This window comes from Schistocerca piceifrons, chromosome X, assembly GCF_021461385.2.
Source record: "Schistocerca piceifrons isolate TAMUIC-IGC-003096 chromosome X, iqSchPice1.1, whole genome shotgun sequence".
NCBI lineage: Eukaryota > Metazoa > Arthropoda > Insecta > Orthoptera > Acrididae > Schistocerca > Schistocerca piceifrons.
In genome coordinates this window covers 461,714,596-461,731,552 of record NC_060149.1, presented here as the reverse complement: position 1 = coordinate 461,731,552, position 16,957 = coordinate 461,714,596, and the positions used below count along the sequence as shown (strand labels likewise).

The 16,957-nt window shown below is 40.4% G+C and overlaps 1 protein-coding gene across 1 annotated transcript in view; it reads right to left on the bottom strand.

Annotated features, from left to right (window-relative positions):
• The window catches only part of LOC124722420, an 80,885-nt gene extending 64,342 nt beyond the window's left edge, over positions 1-16,543 (bottom strand). Inside the window, exons 1-3 of the mRNA XM_047247586.1 lie at positions 16,499-16,543; positions 15,133-15,286; positions 13,851-13,995 (exon numbers count right to left, since the gene is read on the bottom strand). Coding sequence (XP_047103542.1) covers positions 13,851-13,995; positions 15,133-15,286; positions 16,499-16,532 — 333 coding nt within the window. The 5' untranslated portion in view covers positions 16,533-16,543. The remainder of the gene's footprint in view (positions 1-13,850; positions 13,996-15,132; positions 15,287-16,498) is intronic.
• Positions 16,544-16,957: the final 414 nt, after the last annotated feature.

Here is a 16,957-nt window from a genome sequence, read left to right as displayed (position 1 = left end):
CGAGGCGCGTAGTAAACGTCACGCCGATATTTAGATCCTTCCCAAACCCTTGTTATGTTCCTTGGTCTATCAATGCAACGGATGCCGAAACGCGCATTTGAAGGTCAGCGTTGCTACAACCAGTAGTAGAAACGAGATATGCGTTATGAAATTCTAAACTCTGAAATCACAGCGTGGACGTGAAGACCAACAAGGGATTTCTTTATCTCCACCCAATGGACACTTAATACTTCCTTGTAGCAATCAGTTATTAAGATTATCTGAAACACTGGGATGAAATTCTAAATGATTCAAAAATGTTGAAACTGAAAAGTGAAAACTGTTCTCTAGTGCCTTTAGTAAGAGCCGTTGATGCACAGCCTTGAGTATAGAGTCCCGCCTCACAGCAATTTTAACGTGGAGAGAAGGCCTGCAATGATTTTGCTGGAATGACACACTACACGCAAATTTTCTTCCAACTGCGTTCATATTCCACTATCCAGTCGGACTTTTCTGTTCTTCAAGATAGTATTTGCGGTCCTCAAATCCATATGTTCCACTTCTTCACTTTCGTTGGAGTGCTAACATTTATCATAAAGCACCTTCTTCAGTTTGTATGAAGTACAGAAAGAAAGTTATAGTCCTCCAAGTGTGCTCTTCAGAACCTACCTGTACTACAGAATTTGCACTTCACTCAGACATATTTCTCTAAGACAGTCATACTTTATTCTGTGATGTATCAAGCTCTCGGCTAGCGCCACACGGGTATTTATGAGATCTCGTTAAGGATACAATGCAGTACCTATTGTGCTAGCGATTGACACTGACTCAATTTACATTGCAAAGTTTGGTCACTATCTTTGTTACCACTGGGAATGACGACTGCAGAATTGTCCCAGAAATGCTACTGAACGGTCTCCATTTATTGGTTGTTCTGTTACTTTATGCATACCCCCTACCAGAATCATACTTATGTGTGCATACTCTTCATGATTTACGACTTAAGAAGCTAATATATAGAAATTACACGTAATGTTACTAAAAACTGACATCGTGGAGGGGTATGTGGTGACTTTAGTGTTAATTCTGTAAGTGAGTGTGCGAGGAAGAGGATGCTCATTCTTCTCCTTAATAGATATCACCTGATGCAAACTGTATTTTTCCAGCGAGCGTGCAGGGGAACTGTTGCACAACGATTGACAACATTTTTCTTCATTCTTCTTTGCTAGAGGGGCATTCTGTTAGCAAACAGGTTGATTGTGTTGAACACCATGATGCACAAATTTTATGCTCAGTCACATATATACTATTATAAACTATTTAGAAAAGCTAACCCCGTTGCAATAGAGACCCTACCAACAGCTCTTACCAACTGTAGTCTGGATTCATCTCACCAGGCCATCATTTTCCAGTCCTATGTAGTCCAACCGAAATGATCACGACATCGGGAGAGGTGATGTCATGCTGTTAGCAGAGGCACTCGCGTCGGTCGTCTGCTGCCACAGCCCTGTAACGCCCTTTTCTCCGCACTGTCCCAAAAAATACGTTCGTCATACGTCCCACATAAATTTCTGTAGTTATTTCAAGTAGTGTTGCTTATCTGTTAGCACTGACATTTTTATGCTAACGCGGCCTTTATTGATCGTTAAATGAGTTTTCCGCGGTGAGAGGTAATGCCCGAAGTTTTTTATTCTGGGCACGCTCTTGATCCTATGGATATGGGAATACTGAATTCCCTAACGACTTCCGAAACAGAATTCCCCGGGCGTCTAGCTCCAACTACCATTCTGCGTTAAAAGTCTGTTAATTGCCATCGTGGGGCCATAATCAGATTGGAAACTTTTCACAGGAATTACCTGAGTGCAAATGACAGCTCTACTAATGAGCTGTCCTTGTATAGTTTATGTATGTGATATTACCGGCATCTGTATAAGTACATATCACTACCCCACGTCTTTTGCGACCTCAGTGTAGAGACGAACGAGGCATCATTCCAGAGACAATATGGGCCAGAGTTGGGGAAATCCAATGTACAGGTGCTGACAGATTGAGTACGGGAGTCCTTTATTTTCAATAAAGGGAATTTTTTTTTAAATGTGTGATCTATGGATGGCAATGGATCTTCACAAAGCCGTGCACGGACCCTGGGTAGGCAACACATAAGATTTTTCCAGTATGTGCCGCTATCCCACGGCTTTTTCACGTGCTCGACGAACAAACACCCTTTCTGTTGACGGGGTGACGCTTAGGGAAGCGTCGCTTGCCTAGGCAGAGCTCCTACAGCAGCCAATCAGAAAGGTCCAGGAGATCACGTGTGAGCGCCCACTGCACCGAGCTGCGCGGACGAGGCGTGTGGATCGCTCTCTTTTATAGACAGGCCCCCGTCGAGATCAGACGCATTGGCCGGTTGCCTCCATGCACTTTTCGAGCCCCAGCTCAATCTGTTTGCGCCTTAGGGCCGCTAAACCCACATAATGTACCCCGGCTAGGTCAATCAGTTAATGTTTTCTCAATAAACGGGAGGCAGTTTGCCGACCGGAGTTGAAAAATTAACACTTGTTCTTTTTTAGACCCCACTTCCACATCAGCCACATCCTGACATGCACATCAATATATAAGCAACTTTGACAAAGGGCTAATTATTGTGGCCTGGCACCTGAGGGCAAGCACCTCGGAAACGGCGGAGCTGGTCAGCTGTTCGCGTGCTACTATTGGGAACATCTATGGAAGTGGCCTTGACTGCGGCAGGATACCTGCCGCGCTGTAGCTATACGGTGACTGGCGAAAATGCGTAGTTGTTGAATAATGTCAAGGGTCTCTGAGAATTCACTGGACTGAGGTTCATTTTTTGTACCTCTTCTAGGGCAGAAGACGCATTAGTGTCCAGAGGATAGCAGGGTACGGTAATTAGTTTCGCTAACATATCAGTTTCTCACGACTAACGTTTTGTTTCCGTAGGGATTACACAAGCAAAGTTTCCAGCACGGAAGTATTACAAGAACGATAAGTTATGTCACTGTGTGTGGGCGTGATGTTTCATCGATAGCTTTCGACTTTTGAGGCGAGTGGCGTGATTTAGCACTGAGATACGTAACGTTACTGTAGCAGCTTCCTGCAGTGATATCTTATCGTCGATTATATTTTTCAAATGGTGGGGAGAGATAGAAAAACCCAGAATTGTTAAGTCAGCCTTCTCGAGCGTATGACGTATAGGTAGTACAAAAGGACGTGGAGGTGGTTGTTGAAATGAGAATTAATTGTATTGATTATGTCATAACTAACATCTTTAATTTCATGTGACTGTCCTTTTAAAGATAATCCTAAGAATTTTATTTTGCAGATTTTAGCTGACACTGTGTGGTGGTAGTTGGAGTTAAGCTGATACTAGCATTGATTTATGTTTCTCGTTTAGTTGTGGGAGTTAGGAACTTAACTGAATGTAATCAGATTGCTACAGGGCTGATAGTGGTAATAGTGGTATGGAAAGGGTGACCATTTTTGCTATCACAGGTCAAGGCAAAGCTGGTGACAATCATTCATACTGTTTTATGAATGTCAGTGTTAGGAATTGAACCATATCCTGTGATACATTTTTCCCTTAATTATACAACGAGACAGCACACCGCTTTGCACCCAAACTGCACTGACGACAGCAGCGGACGTTTGCCACAGCACTCAACATCTTCCAAAGTAAGTGTATAAAATGACTTGAAGAGAGTGCTAACGACACGGATTTGGGCTTTGCTCGTCATTTTGGGACAAATGAAAATGACGAAACTTACGGTGGTAATGAATTTGCTTGGCTCTCAAAATATTTAATTTTTTCCACTCTCACATCATCTAAAACCATTCCTTTCCTATTTTTCAACTTCTCAATAGCTTTTTTCTAATTTATTCATGGTTACGTCAACTGTGAGAGCACTAGTCTCCATGTCTATTTGTCGTTTTTTTTTTTTTTTTTTTTGTTCTATTTGTGCGTCCCCTCCCGCCCCCCTCCCCTGCCACAGTTTTTCAGTCAAACAAGAGCACGCTAACGATAGTATTAGCAGAGCACTTAATGAACCCAAGAACTATCTTGAAGGTATTGCTAAGCTCCTGCGCTAACCTCCAAGATTTTTCAGTGGCTCTCAACATGTTGAAAACTGCAGGATTTGGGATCAAACAATTTCATTAGTCCACTACTAAACTTTCTGCTTCTAGACTTTCTGCAACAACTCCTCACCAAAATTGTATAACTCAAAACAGAGGACTAAATTTAGATAATAAAACGTTGGAATCCATCCACGAACACAGATTATAACGTACACGGCTTGGGAAGAAGGAGGGAAGAGATGGTGTGAGGATGCAGGGTGATGTGACAGTCTGAAGTATTGTTTATCGCCTGCGTTTCAAAATCATAACCTGCCAGAGAGGAAATTAAATCTTCTGCTGAATCATGTAAGCAGAGAGTGGACTGCTGCAATTAATTGCTATGTGATGGGTCGGTGTTTTGTGTGTGATTTTCACACAATGATAGATAATTACTTCATTACAGAAACTTAAATTTTAGTGATAAGCCCGCTGTAAAATACCACTGTTAAAGGATGGTTGAAATTTGTCATTTTGGTTTCTGTCTGGTTAAAGCATACTGCAAATTGAAATGGTCACGGATCAAGATGCCTATAATTTTTATCGACAAAGTATCAGCAGTAGTTATAGTGTAACCACTGCGAATAGATCGCACTTATTTCCTTCTCCATTCATTATTATAGACTGAAAGAGCGTTTTGATAATGAATGACATATGCTAAATATTACTGTCAACGTTTTGTGTTATTTTTTACATTTTATGGAGAAAATTGTGTCTCCTGTTATGTTAGAAAAGACTGAAACAGAACTGTGTAAATTTACTTCCAATTTCTTCATTATTTTAACGTTCGTTCTTTCGGTCATTGGACATAGTTCTTTTGCAGTGTCCAATTTCTTGACATGAATCTCAGTCTGTATTACTCAAAACTTCCAATTTCTCTGTGAACGTTCGCATTTGGCAATCAGTTATGGATTTGGTTCTTCATTTGTGTTTCTGTGGTTTGGTAATTGCAGTGCTAATGAAGGCATTCTTAAGATAAATTGGTTTTTAGAACTGAAAGCTTTATCCGCTCACAGTCATAGTTGTATAAACACTGCTGATACGAACATAGTGACCACATCTGGCGAACGAAGTTTCTAGTTTGCACTACGCTTAGAACAGAAAGCTTACCGATAACTATGACTATGATAGCTACTTGGGAGGAGGACCACGTCTGTTTCTGAAGTCGGTTAACTCTGCGACTGTCTGCGCCATAGAAGCGCGCACATCACTACAGGGTAAAAATTCATTCTGGAAACCATCCTCTACGCTGCGGATAAGCCTTTTCTCCGGAACATCTCCTCTTCCGTAAATGCTAATTTCCGTAAGGTATGCAGGAGAACGTCTTTGATGTTTACAGAGTAGGAGGGAAGACTAGCACATGTAAAGTTGTGAGGGGATGGATCGTGAGTGATACCCAGATCGCTCCGTCTGTAAACGATTTACTCGCGAAAGGCAAAAGCTCCTTGTCTGAGTCTCGCTCTAGCATACAGTTTTAATCTACAAGGAAGTCTCACATGAGGGCACACTTCGTTGAAGGGTGTAAATTTATTTTGAAGTCAAAGAGATTTTTGCTACGGTAATATGGGTCTCTGCTAGCCAAGGCTGCCACTATGACAGGGGGTGGCGGTGGCGAAAAATGGTAATTTGAATGGTTTCAGACGCAGTAGGTACCATGTCGTTAACTCATGGATCTTCCAGGCATGATTCCTTGGCATATGTAAGATCACGATGATGCATATAGGTGTTCACGTAATAGCCAATCCGCAATCTCTCCAAGTTTCACTGATGCATTTGCCTTAAGGAAACGTTAATTAATTGTATTTTCCGGATAAAATTTGTCCTTTTTTTTGTATATTGACTGTAGTGAACATATCCAGCTAGAACCTTCTACCTGCCTCATTCAGACAGGTGCCACGTGAATGTGGTATTAGACGGAACCACAGTAACGACGGTTGATTTATTTGTGTATATCAACAGGCAAATAGCCCCCGGATACTCATCTTTGCCTCTTAGTCCTTTAAAGAAACCCTCGCCAATTTCGCCTCAACCGATCGAGGGAAACGATGAAAATCCTAAACGCGGGCACAGTGTCAGTTTACATGATCAAGGAGACACATATAATTTAAAGAATGCCCCACACGATATAAAGACTCATCTCACTTGCAGTATTAGTCTTCAACAAGTTTGCCACATGTTAAGGTGTATGCAAACGTTATGATATATAGACTGATGAGCCAAAACGAGATGACGAATGTCCATCTTGAAATTGAATGTCCTGCTTTCTAAAACAAGCTACTGGTGGCAAATATGGTAACAGACTAAAATTCCGGTGCAGGCACAAGTGTTTCAGACCATACCGTTCAGTGCACATTACTGATCATGGGACCCAACATCAGACGGCCGTACATATTCCCATGTTGACCCAACGACATCGTCAGTTACAATTGCAGTGGACTTCGAACCATTGAGATTCAACTGTGAATCAATTGAAAAGTGTCGCCTAGTCGGTTTCATATTGCACCAGGGCGAAAGTTGCTCGAAACATGCACCACGCCACGATCGCATGTTGCTGAGGGCATTTTACGCTATGGGGACATTCAACTGAGCTTCTACGGGACCTGTGGCAGTAACGGAGGCACCAGGACAGGCGTGGATTACATGGACGTTATTGTCGGCCACCTGCATCCATTCACGCTTCATCTAGCCTCCCTCGATGACAATATCTTCCAGGAGGATAACTTTCCACGTCAAAAGACCAGAATCATGCCGCACTGACGTGAGGAGCATGAGAGTGAATTCATATTTATGGATCAGTTACCAAATTCGCCTGATATGCACTCGATGGACATAGAGGGTTGGACAAAAATATGGAAATGTATGCTTGAACATAAATGCAGATACTTTACAGTAATGCATGTTTCCCAGTTGTATTTGAACACGAGCAGCACCAGTGAGATATCCTTAACACGATGAAAGTTTCAGTCGTGGTCAGAACAGCATACTGTGCAATTTTGAGTGCGGCCAATGTGTTTGGTGTTTCAAAAAGCACTACATGTAAGGTTTATACAGCATACAGGAGAAACGGGAAGACATCGTTCGCAAGATGCGTACTAAAATGTGTGGTGAGCGACGGACGGCCTTTGAAGAGGAGTTCAAAATGGTTCAAATGGCTCTGAGGTCATCAGTCCCCTAGAACTTAGAACTACTTAAACCTAACTAACCTAAGGACATCACACACATCCATGCCCGAGGCAGGATTCGAACCTGCAACCGTAGCGGTCACGCGGTTCTAGACTGAAGCGCCTAGAACGGCACGGCCGCACCGGCCGGCTGAAGAGGAGTGTGAGGACAAATAAGAGGATGAAAGCTGCAAAATTTACTGCAGGACTGAATGCCGCACTCGTGAAACCCATCAGCAGCAAACCAACATGAAGCGAGCTCCGTAAGCTGCGAATTACCGGGTCAGCTGTAATTACAAAACCATTCATCAGTGATGGAAATTCGCGCAACAGGAAAAAGTGGTACCGAAGCCATTAAAAATGGACTGTGGAAGAATATGATTTTGTCGCACGAGTCTTGTTTCACACTGTTTCCAGCTTCTGACCGCGCTTTATGTCCCAACAGTGAAACGTGGTGCGGGTTCGTTGAAGATTTGGGCAGACATATTGTGATATTCCATGGAGCCCATGGATACCAGGTAAGGCTGCATTACTGCAATGGATAATGTGACCATTTTGGTTGATCAGGTCCATCCCATGGTACAATGTTTGTTGCCTAGTGGTGATGCTGTGGTCGAGCGAGCGCGAGGCTGAATTGTTGCATCTACCCTCGCCATCACAGTCATCAGATCTCACTATCACTGAGTCGTTGGGGTCTAATTTGGAGAGACGCGTGCGTAATCGCTATCCAGCTCCATCATCGGTACATCTACATCTATATGATTACTCTACAATTCACAATTGAGTGCCTAGCAGGGGGTCATCGAACCAACGAAAAGCTATTTCTCTACCGTTCGACTCTTCAACAGCGCCCAGGAAAAACCAACACTAATGTCTTTCCGTGCCAGCTGTGATTTCTCTTATTTTACTATGGTGAGTATGCCTCCCTATGTAGGTGGCGCCAACAAAATATTTGCTCCGGTCGCAGGTTCGAATCCTGCCTCGGACATGGATGTGTGTGATGTCCTTAGGTTAGTTAGGTTTAAGTAGTTCTAAGTTCTAGGGGACTAATGACCACAGATGTTAAGTCCCATAGTGCTCAGAGCCATTTGAACCATTTTTGAACAAAATATTTTCACACTCCGAAAACAAAGTTGGTGACTGAAATTTCATGAGAAGGTCCTGCCGCAACTAAAATTGCCTTTGCTTTAGTGACTCTTACCCGAATTCATGTCATATCTGTGGCACTCTCTCCCCTGTTTTTAGATCATACAAAACGAGCTGCCTATCTTTGAAGTTTTTCTTTGACCCTCGTCAGTCCTATCTGATACAGATCCCACACCGCACAGCAGCACTCCAGAAGACAAGCACAGTCCAGGGTGTATCTTTAGTAGACTTGTTGCATTTTCTAAGTGTTCTGCCAAAAAATCACAGTCTTTGATTTGCTTTCCCCACAAAATTATCCATGTGATCGTTCCAGTTTAAGTTATTCGTAACTGTAATCCCTAAATCTTTAGTTGAGTTTACAGGCTTTCGATTTGTATGTTGTATCCTGTAACCAAAATTTAGCGTATTCCTTTTAGTATTCATGTGGATGGCTTCACACTTTTCATTATTTAGAGTCAATTGCCACTTTTAGAACAATCTAAGAGGGCTGTTCAGATTCCCTCTTAAATCGATTACGTAGATCAGAAACAGCAGAGGGCCTTCCTTGGGGAACGCCAGATATCACTTCTGATTTAGTCGATGACTCTTCGTCAGTTACTATGAACTTTGACCTTCCTGTCAGGAAGCCAGGAATCCAGTCGCAGTCCAGCTTATCCCCTAGTATTAGCAGCTTTCACTCAGTAAATACGAGGCAGAAATTTAGTCTGCATTTGTATCGCACTTCCTTGATTCTTGTGGAGAAAGGTGTGCAGTGTACAGCTGCGTCTATTTTCAATAAACTACCACAAGAATTAAAAAATCCACGGGCTTTCAAATCGAAACTGAAGCGTTTCCTCATGGGTCACTGCTCCTATTCTGTCGAGGAGTTCTTTGAAAGAATCAGCTTTTTCCTGTGTTATATTGTTGACTGCGTTTACATAAACTTATGGCTTGCTTTTTGGGTTCATAAACATTTTATTTTTTCTGTTATTTATGTCATGTTGTAATATCATGTGGTGACACGTTCTATGACCTTGGAGATTTGCTCCTCAGTTTGGTACTTCTGATATAGACGTGTGAAATAAAAAATAAATAAAACTGAGGTGAGACTCCATAAGCATGCAGTTTGACTAGAAGTCGATTGTGAGTCGCTTGTGAAGGTTTCAAAAGCTTTCTGGAAATCTAAAAATATCGAATCAATTTGACTTCCCTTGTCGTTAGCTCTTATTGCTTGGTGAGAATAAAGAGCTAGTAGAGTTTCTCAAGAACGATATTTTCTCAATCCATGTTGGCTGTTTGCCAATAAACCGTTCTTTTCGAGGTAACCCATCATGTTCGAACACAGTATATGATCCAATATCCTACTGCAAATCGACGTTAGTGATATGGGTGTGTAATTCAGCGGATTGCTCCCATATCCTTTCTTTGGTATCGGTATTACCTGGATATGCAACTATTTTGCAGGAATAATGGTGTAAGATTCCCTTGGAAACCACACAGAACCTGTATTTATCCATTCCGAGAAGATTGTCAGATGTTTGGAATGACAACGGGTTTCCTACACAGTATTAGGCATGGTAGTGTGTTGTGGTTTCAGTGTTTCCGTATTTTTGTCTACCCCTGCATGTGGGACGCTACTGGGCCCCAGCTTGGCACCCAGAAATCTGTGGCCCGTAATCTACGGGAAATATGTGATCTTTTCGTATACATCTGGTGCTATTGGTATATACCTTGGGAGATGTACAAAGGATTTACAAATTTCTGCCACTGAGAATAGCTGCTTTGTTGCGTTACAATGGTGAATCAGCTCACCGTTAAGCAGGTGCCCAAAATGTTTTGACTCATCACTGTCTAACCTTATATATTACCAAGCAAACAATACACTGAGTCGTGACTATGCTGGTGGCCAGATGATTTGCTTATTTTAAACTTGATAGCTTTACTTACATTATCTCGAACTGAGTTTCCCTTAACCGTTTAAACCAAGTGACGGAATCTTTGCGTTGAAAATGACATGGGCAGTTTCCTTGCCCATCAATCTCCGATGTCAGCTTAATGATATCGTCGTCAATGTAATGTTAAACTTTAATAAAGGGAAAGAACTCTTTCCTCGGCTTAGATTTCGGACTATTAGCGCATTGTGTAGCTTCACTGATAGTGGTTTAATAGCTCGATACCGAGGTCACAAAAATTTAATTAGTGAAGTAAGTGGCAGAAATGTGTGTTTTTTAATGTAATAATGTTTCACAAAATACCCTTAGTGGCCAACAAAACTTGAATCCTAATCTTTCATTGTTCCTCCCTTCTCAGAGTACGGTGCCCACGCGAATACCGTCGGTGATGAAATGACTCAGTGTTTCTGTGGCTTTGTATCGGATTTTGAAACAGAGTGCATATGAAAGACAAAGTGAACAAGGGAAGTACAGAACTGATGTAGCGTATACTTACCTTCATTATCCTAACTGATACATCATTGTACACATTTGAGTCTTTATTTATGAGTGATTTAGTAACTGATCAGGCTGATTTTACATTAAGATAGTTGGTGAAGTGGTTGTGGCAGTTACCTGTTAATTTAACTTCAAAATTGTTGATCCAGTACCATAGATTTTACATCATGACTATACTATTTGTGCCATAATTTTATGACAGTTTTATGTTTTTCTGCTTGGTGTAATGCGTTTCTATTTTTAGACTGACTGATGTCGTCCTCACGCACTTTATTGTTTAGTTGTAGAAAATTCTGTATATATTTTGTGACTTTATTTCATATTATGACATTAACACTTCACCGTCGAGACTATATTATACTTTCACAATTTATCCAAACATGTCGTTTATTGGCATTATATTCGTGCAAGCAATATTTCAATGGGAGAGAGCTGATGAAGAATCTGATAAAAGTTTACGGAAAGGCATTGTAACTGTCATTCATAGAGTCTGAAGTATAGAATTCTTGACAGTTGTGCATTTCGAGAAGCAAAAGTCAGCACTGCTGCTGGAGACATTTTATCACCGCGAAATTTTACTTTTCCATGGCTTCTTGCAGTATTGTGCTTATGCATCGTAGGTGTATGGTACGTTGATCACTATAGTATAGTGTGCCCCTCGACAAGAGAAAAACGTAGTAACAAATCATATGTGATTGTTCCCCTGCACTATAACTAGTATGCTTTCTCTATGGGACCCGGAACGCTCAATGTCATGTAGTAATATATTTCTCCCTGTAAACACATTCAAAATGTTAATACGGAAGTCGACAGCGTACTGCCTTCCATAATGATCATACATTATGCACTAAATGTTGAGAGAAATAAATTATATAGTCTGTTGTGGCAGATATATGATGTGCCATAAGTAAAATGGAGTCCTTCAAAAACTAATCGCTCTTGCACAACACTCAAATGTTTGCTTACTTCTGTGATCTCAAATATTGTTATATTTAAGTGAAACTTTATATTTGATTAAAATGATCATCCCTATAGGCAGAAAGTTATTCCTATTATCATGATGGCTCATAGAAACAGAATAAGGTAATGAACTCTACCTACATATAACATGAAAGTAAATGTAAATTAAATGGCAGACCCACATGGTTCTCTTTCTGTGCCTGAAAAAGACACTCGACTGGAAAAGAAAAGAGTGATACCGTCACAAAACTACTATAAGATTATTTACATTGAACTCAAGATCCACTGCACACAAAATTAATTATTGATTGAAAATTACTGTGAAATGAACTAGCCGAATAATGACAAACTTCAACTGTGTATTAGTGTGCCACAAATTGGTTTGCCACGTATAAAAAAATATATATGGACATTAATCTGTCCTCTCTAGACCAGAACAAGCATCTGCAACAAGTTATTCTGTTCTAGAAGCGTTGAATGAATTTTTCCACTTTGTGACGCAAATGCGTATTTGATCGCATCCGTTTATTACAATTGGTTAGAGACTTTCTCACTATCACTACAATTGTATAGTTATTACGGGCAACTGCTATTACAAGTACATGATGTTACCTTTATTAAACTTTCCCTATTGCTCAAAGAAACACACTGGATTGGAAGTTTCATGCTGTATATATATATATATATATATATATATATATATATATATATATATATATATATATATATATATTTTCTTGTGATGTCTCATTTGTCGCCCATAATGCCGGTCTTCGGTTTCCTTATACTGGTACACACATTCAGCATATCCTTTACCTCATTCGTAAATGACTTCCGCAACTTTTCGTATTGACAATCCGCTGGTCCCTGATCTTCGTCTCTCTTTCAGGTAACCTTCTGATAGCGTGCAGATTATCTGGAATGTGTGGTAAGTTTAGTGCCTGGCACTACTGCCTAGGTACATAACGCTCTGACCTTTGGTGGCATAAATATTAAAAAGTATGACTTTTACGAATTAAGTAAGTTCATAGAAAAAGGTCACTGGATGGTCGATGGTTATTCCTTTCACATGCGTAGTAATTGTGCAGTCAAAATACTCCCTGAAATCCTGTAAATCAGGGGCACAAATGGTAAGAACGGATAAAATCCAACTGAAGTCGACTACATTTGCTCATAAGCACCCCGAAGGTAGTGCATTATTTATTCTCATGCAACGTTTTTTTCCATTTATACAACAACAGGTGCACAAACATTGCGTAAAATTAACATTAAAGCGAAAGTGGTAATTTTCACAAGGCGTTACGCTAGACTGCTCTTGTGACACCACCGTTTTGTTTATAAAAAGTATTACTTAACAGTTTACTTCATATAACACTGAAGCTGCTAGTGGGATACGTGTTTCAAAAGTGTTTTGATAGTCAGTGATACAATTCTCTAACTAGTCGAGTATTAATTGTATCTATTTCTAGATGAAAGTCTCGGTATCATTATTTGTGTGTGTGTGTGTGTGTGTGTGTGTGTGTGTGTGTGTGTGTGTGCATGTGTGAGTGTCTTTGTGTCTATTAATGGCTACTTTAGTGACAGAGAGAGAGAGAGAGAGAGAGAGAGAGAGAGAGAGAGAGAGAGAGACGCAGAGAGACAGACAGATAGAGAGGCAGAGAGAAAGATAGATAGACAGACAGAGAAAGAGAGAGAGAGAGAGAGAGAGAGAGAGAGAGAGAGAGAGATGAACGATGGGGAGGGAGACGAAATTAAATAGAGAAAAAGTAAAGTAGAAAGAAAGCGTCTAAACTTTCTCGACAGCAACTGAATCCATGCATATGTCAGGTAGAACTTCGGGGCCGCAGTGAAAAAGGCGTTTAATAGAAGGGGATAAAAAATAACTTTTGCATGTTACCCAGACTGATATTGCAATGCAGATGCTAACTAATGACGTTAACAATACTGCTACACCCTTCAAGAAAGCGATGGTGGCTTCATAAAAAAGATTGTATAGGTCTGGTTCTGATGTGTCCTGGCCTCCGTTTTTTTCGCGCTCTGGCTGTACCGGCGCTGTGGAACCCAGTCCGGCTTCCTCCGTCGTCACATCACATATTTCCTTTTGCTGCGACATATTTTCAATTTCGGTTGGTTGTGTAAAGCTAAATTCTGGCTGCGGTCCTCCGAGTTCTTGCCCACATCCAAGAGTGCTCCTGGATATGAAAAGTGAAGTGGTTAATGCTGTGTTGGAAAAATCTACACTTGCTTTACACATTTTCTTAGTAATATGTACGTGACAGTAACATAAAATCAGGAAACTCATATAACTGTCACAAGAAACAATAAAGAAACACTAAGAAGTTTCGAATAAGTACGGGAAGAGAGTTAGGTTCCCTGGAAAGAAGGAAGAGATGTGCCACATTTTATGACTTTATTAACTTAAGGCGAAAATTTAAGTACGTAATTCTTATTTGACTCTGACTGGGAAAGAACACACCAACTTCCGCATAAGACAACTGGTTTAAAAATAACTACTGAGTTTGAAATTTATTAATTTTTTCGAAAGTACTTATCGAATTTCGAGGAATACAACGTGGTGGAATTTATGTATTTGAGATCTGCTACGTTAGCAGCAGACATTACTAGACTTAAGTTAAAAAAAAGTGTTTATAATGATATGAACTTTATGAATATAGCTATGAAGATGTAATGTGTGCCGTTTAGTGACGAATTTCTTACAACTAATCTAGATGAAAACTAAATTGCGATATCCTGAGCGTTTCTTTAAATAATATGTCTGTTTACATGGCTAACTTCCGCAGCAGATGTTAAAATCAATTCTTATTGGTTTTTCAGTCTTTATAAACAAAATACTGTTTTTAACCTAAAACAGCCAAAAATGTACAAACATGTGTACCCATATTTACAGAATAATCAATATAATCGGAACGCATCTCGAGTAATATTCTATTTTACTAATTGCAGTAAGGTTGAGACAGAGAAAGCAATAATAACTGGTTTATTTAAATATTTAAGGAGAACTGCTTAGTTAAATCACCCTGCACAACATTAGTGATAATAAGTACTTACAAGATGGCTCCAGAAATGATGAGACTGAGTTATGTTTTAGTAGGCACGTGCCTATTTCAAAGACAATTGGGTAATCTCTACACAGTCATGCAGCACGCTAGCAGTCGGTTAAATCTTCCCTCGGCCGAACCTCCCAGTAGCCTACATTTGGTCGCACTGAACTGAACTGCGAGTACTTCATCCGGAATTTCACTATTACCTGTGCAACGGGATACGGGAACAAGTGGAACGATAAGTATTAAAATTTTTCTACTACTTACTCTGTTTGACGACCAGCAAATTCATACTGCGTATCAGAAGGAGTGGAATAGTCTGCGAGAGAATCAGGAGTGGAATAGCCACCATCTGCGAGAGAATCAGTAGGAGTGGTTAAGCCACCATCTGCGAGACCTTGCCCATACATCGTATGAAATACTGAAACAAAACAGACTATATAAGTGTTCATATTAAATTCAGACTTTCTGTGCACGTTCGTACTGTTATGATTTCTAGACAAATTTACAGAAATTCAAGACCTCCTAGCAACACTTTATCAAGAATTAAGAGTCGTTTGTGTCGTTGCTGCTAAGTAGATGACATTCCACTCTTCACGTACAAAACTTTTCAAGTCAGTCACACAGCTATATCAATAGTTAGTAGAAGAAAACTGAGTTGGATCTCAATACAAGTTATAAATACTTAACTTTCGCGGCCTTTGTAAGTCTCATTAAAATCCTTGTGGCTGTACCACTACCTCATATCACAAAATGCTTAAATACTAAAGTACTGAAAGAAACACAGGTTTAGGCCACGATAGTATTTCATGTATTATAGCGCAGTCATGTACCCGGAAGGATTCCAATGAGAGCAGCAGAAGTTGTCGTTCACATATATTTGTTGTTAACGCTTATTTGAAGAATTATGTTCAAAACTCTTACAATAATAAATGCTGTTTCTGTCTCCAAAATTTCAACTACTCATTAATATTTTCGTTCGTTGAACTGAGCGCCGTATAACCTCCCGACATACAAGTCACTGCAACAGTTAATTTGGAATACCTATCACTGTTCTTATTTTTATATTTCTGAAAATCAGTCTTACTAAAAGGAGAAATGAAAAGGTCACTGGCAGTTGTCAATCCACTACAATTTCTGTTAAGAAATTCTGTGTAGCTACCACTTCTATGGCCAACAGTTAAAGACAAGTACCCAAGCAATAAGGCAGTTAAAGGTGAAATGAACCTTGCAGAGATAGTTCACGGTTCTTCCAAATTATATAGACCTTCTTTGTGCAGATATGATCAATCACACTTTTTGCGAGAAAACAAGTGTTTCATTTCACATCTACATACTTGCCTTTCCTTTGCAATTCAAAAAGCGTTTCTCAGAATATTAGTCCTGGTAAATGCAAAGAGTACTGAAGATGATGGGCTACGTGAGACGACATGTGACTAACATTAGTAAATACCCTTCAGTCTTAGAGCACTAAACTGCGACCATCTTTCCAAAAGGTGTTACATAAATCAGACGAACTCCCTTACCTCTCTATTTAGAGCAAGTTTGAAAAATATTTAACTTATGTCACTATATGAAACACTTCATACAGCCATGATTATCGAGTTGAGAGGCAGTGAAAATTTAGTCTTACCTAACAGAAGTAGAATGATAGTGCCGCACTCCATGTCTCTAACCCTAACCAGATGAACGGCAAATCACCGGAATACGACTGCGCTGCTCGGCGATCGGCGAAAGAATGACGCGGGTCGCAGGTGAGCTTTGCGTCGGCTCCGTGGCGCTGCAGCACTCGCGAGAGAGCCCCACCATGGTAGCTGCTGGAGATAACGTCGCCGACGACGACGCCTGTTCCATCTTTTGACAGATCTTGGAGTCAAGACGCTGACGAAGCGCTTTTCAACTCCCTATGAGTTTGCAATACCGTGTAATCGGCACCATGAAACACATTATACAGTGTTGTCGTTTGGAAAGTAACACAAAAAAGAATGATAAGTATGAGGAAATAATCAATTATTCGTATTAAACGAAGGAGAATTAGTCACAGGTGGAGAAAAGTTGATCATAAAATGCATAAATGAAACGAGATTAAGGT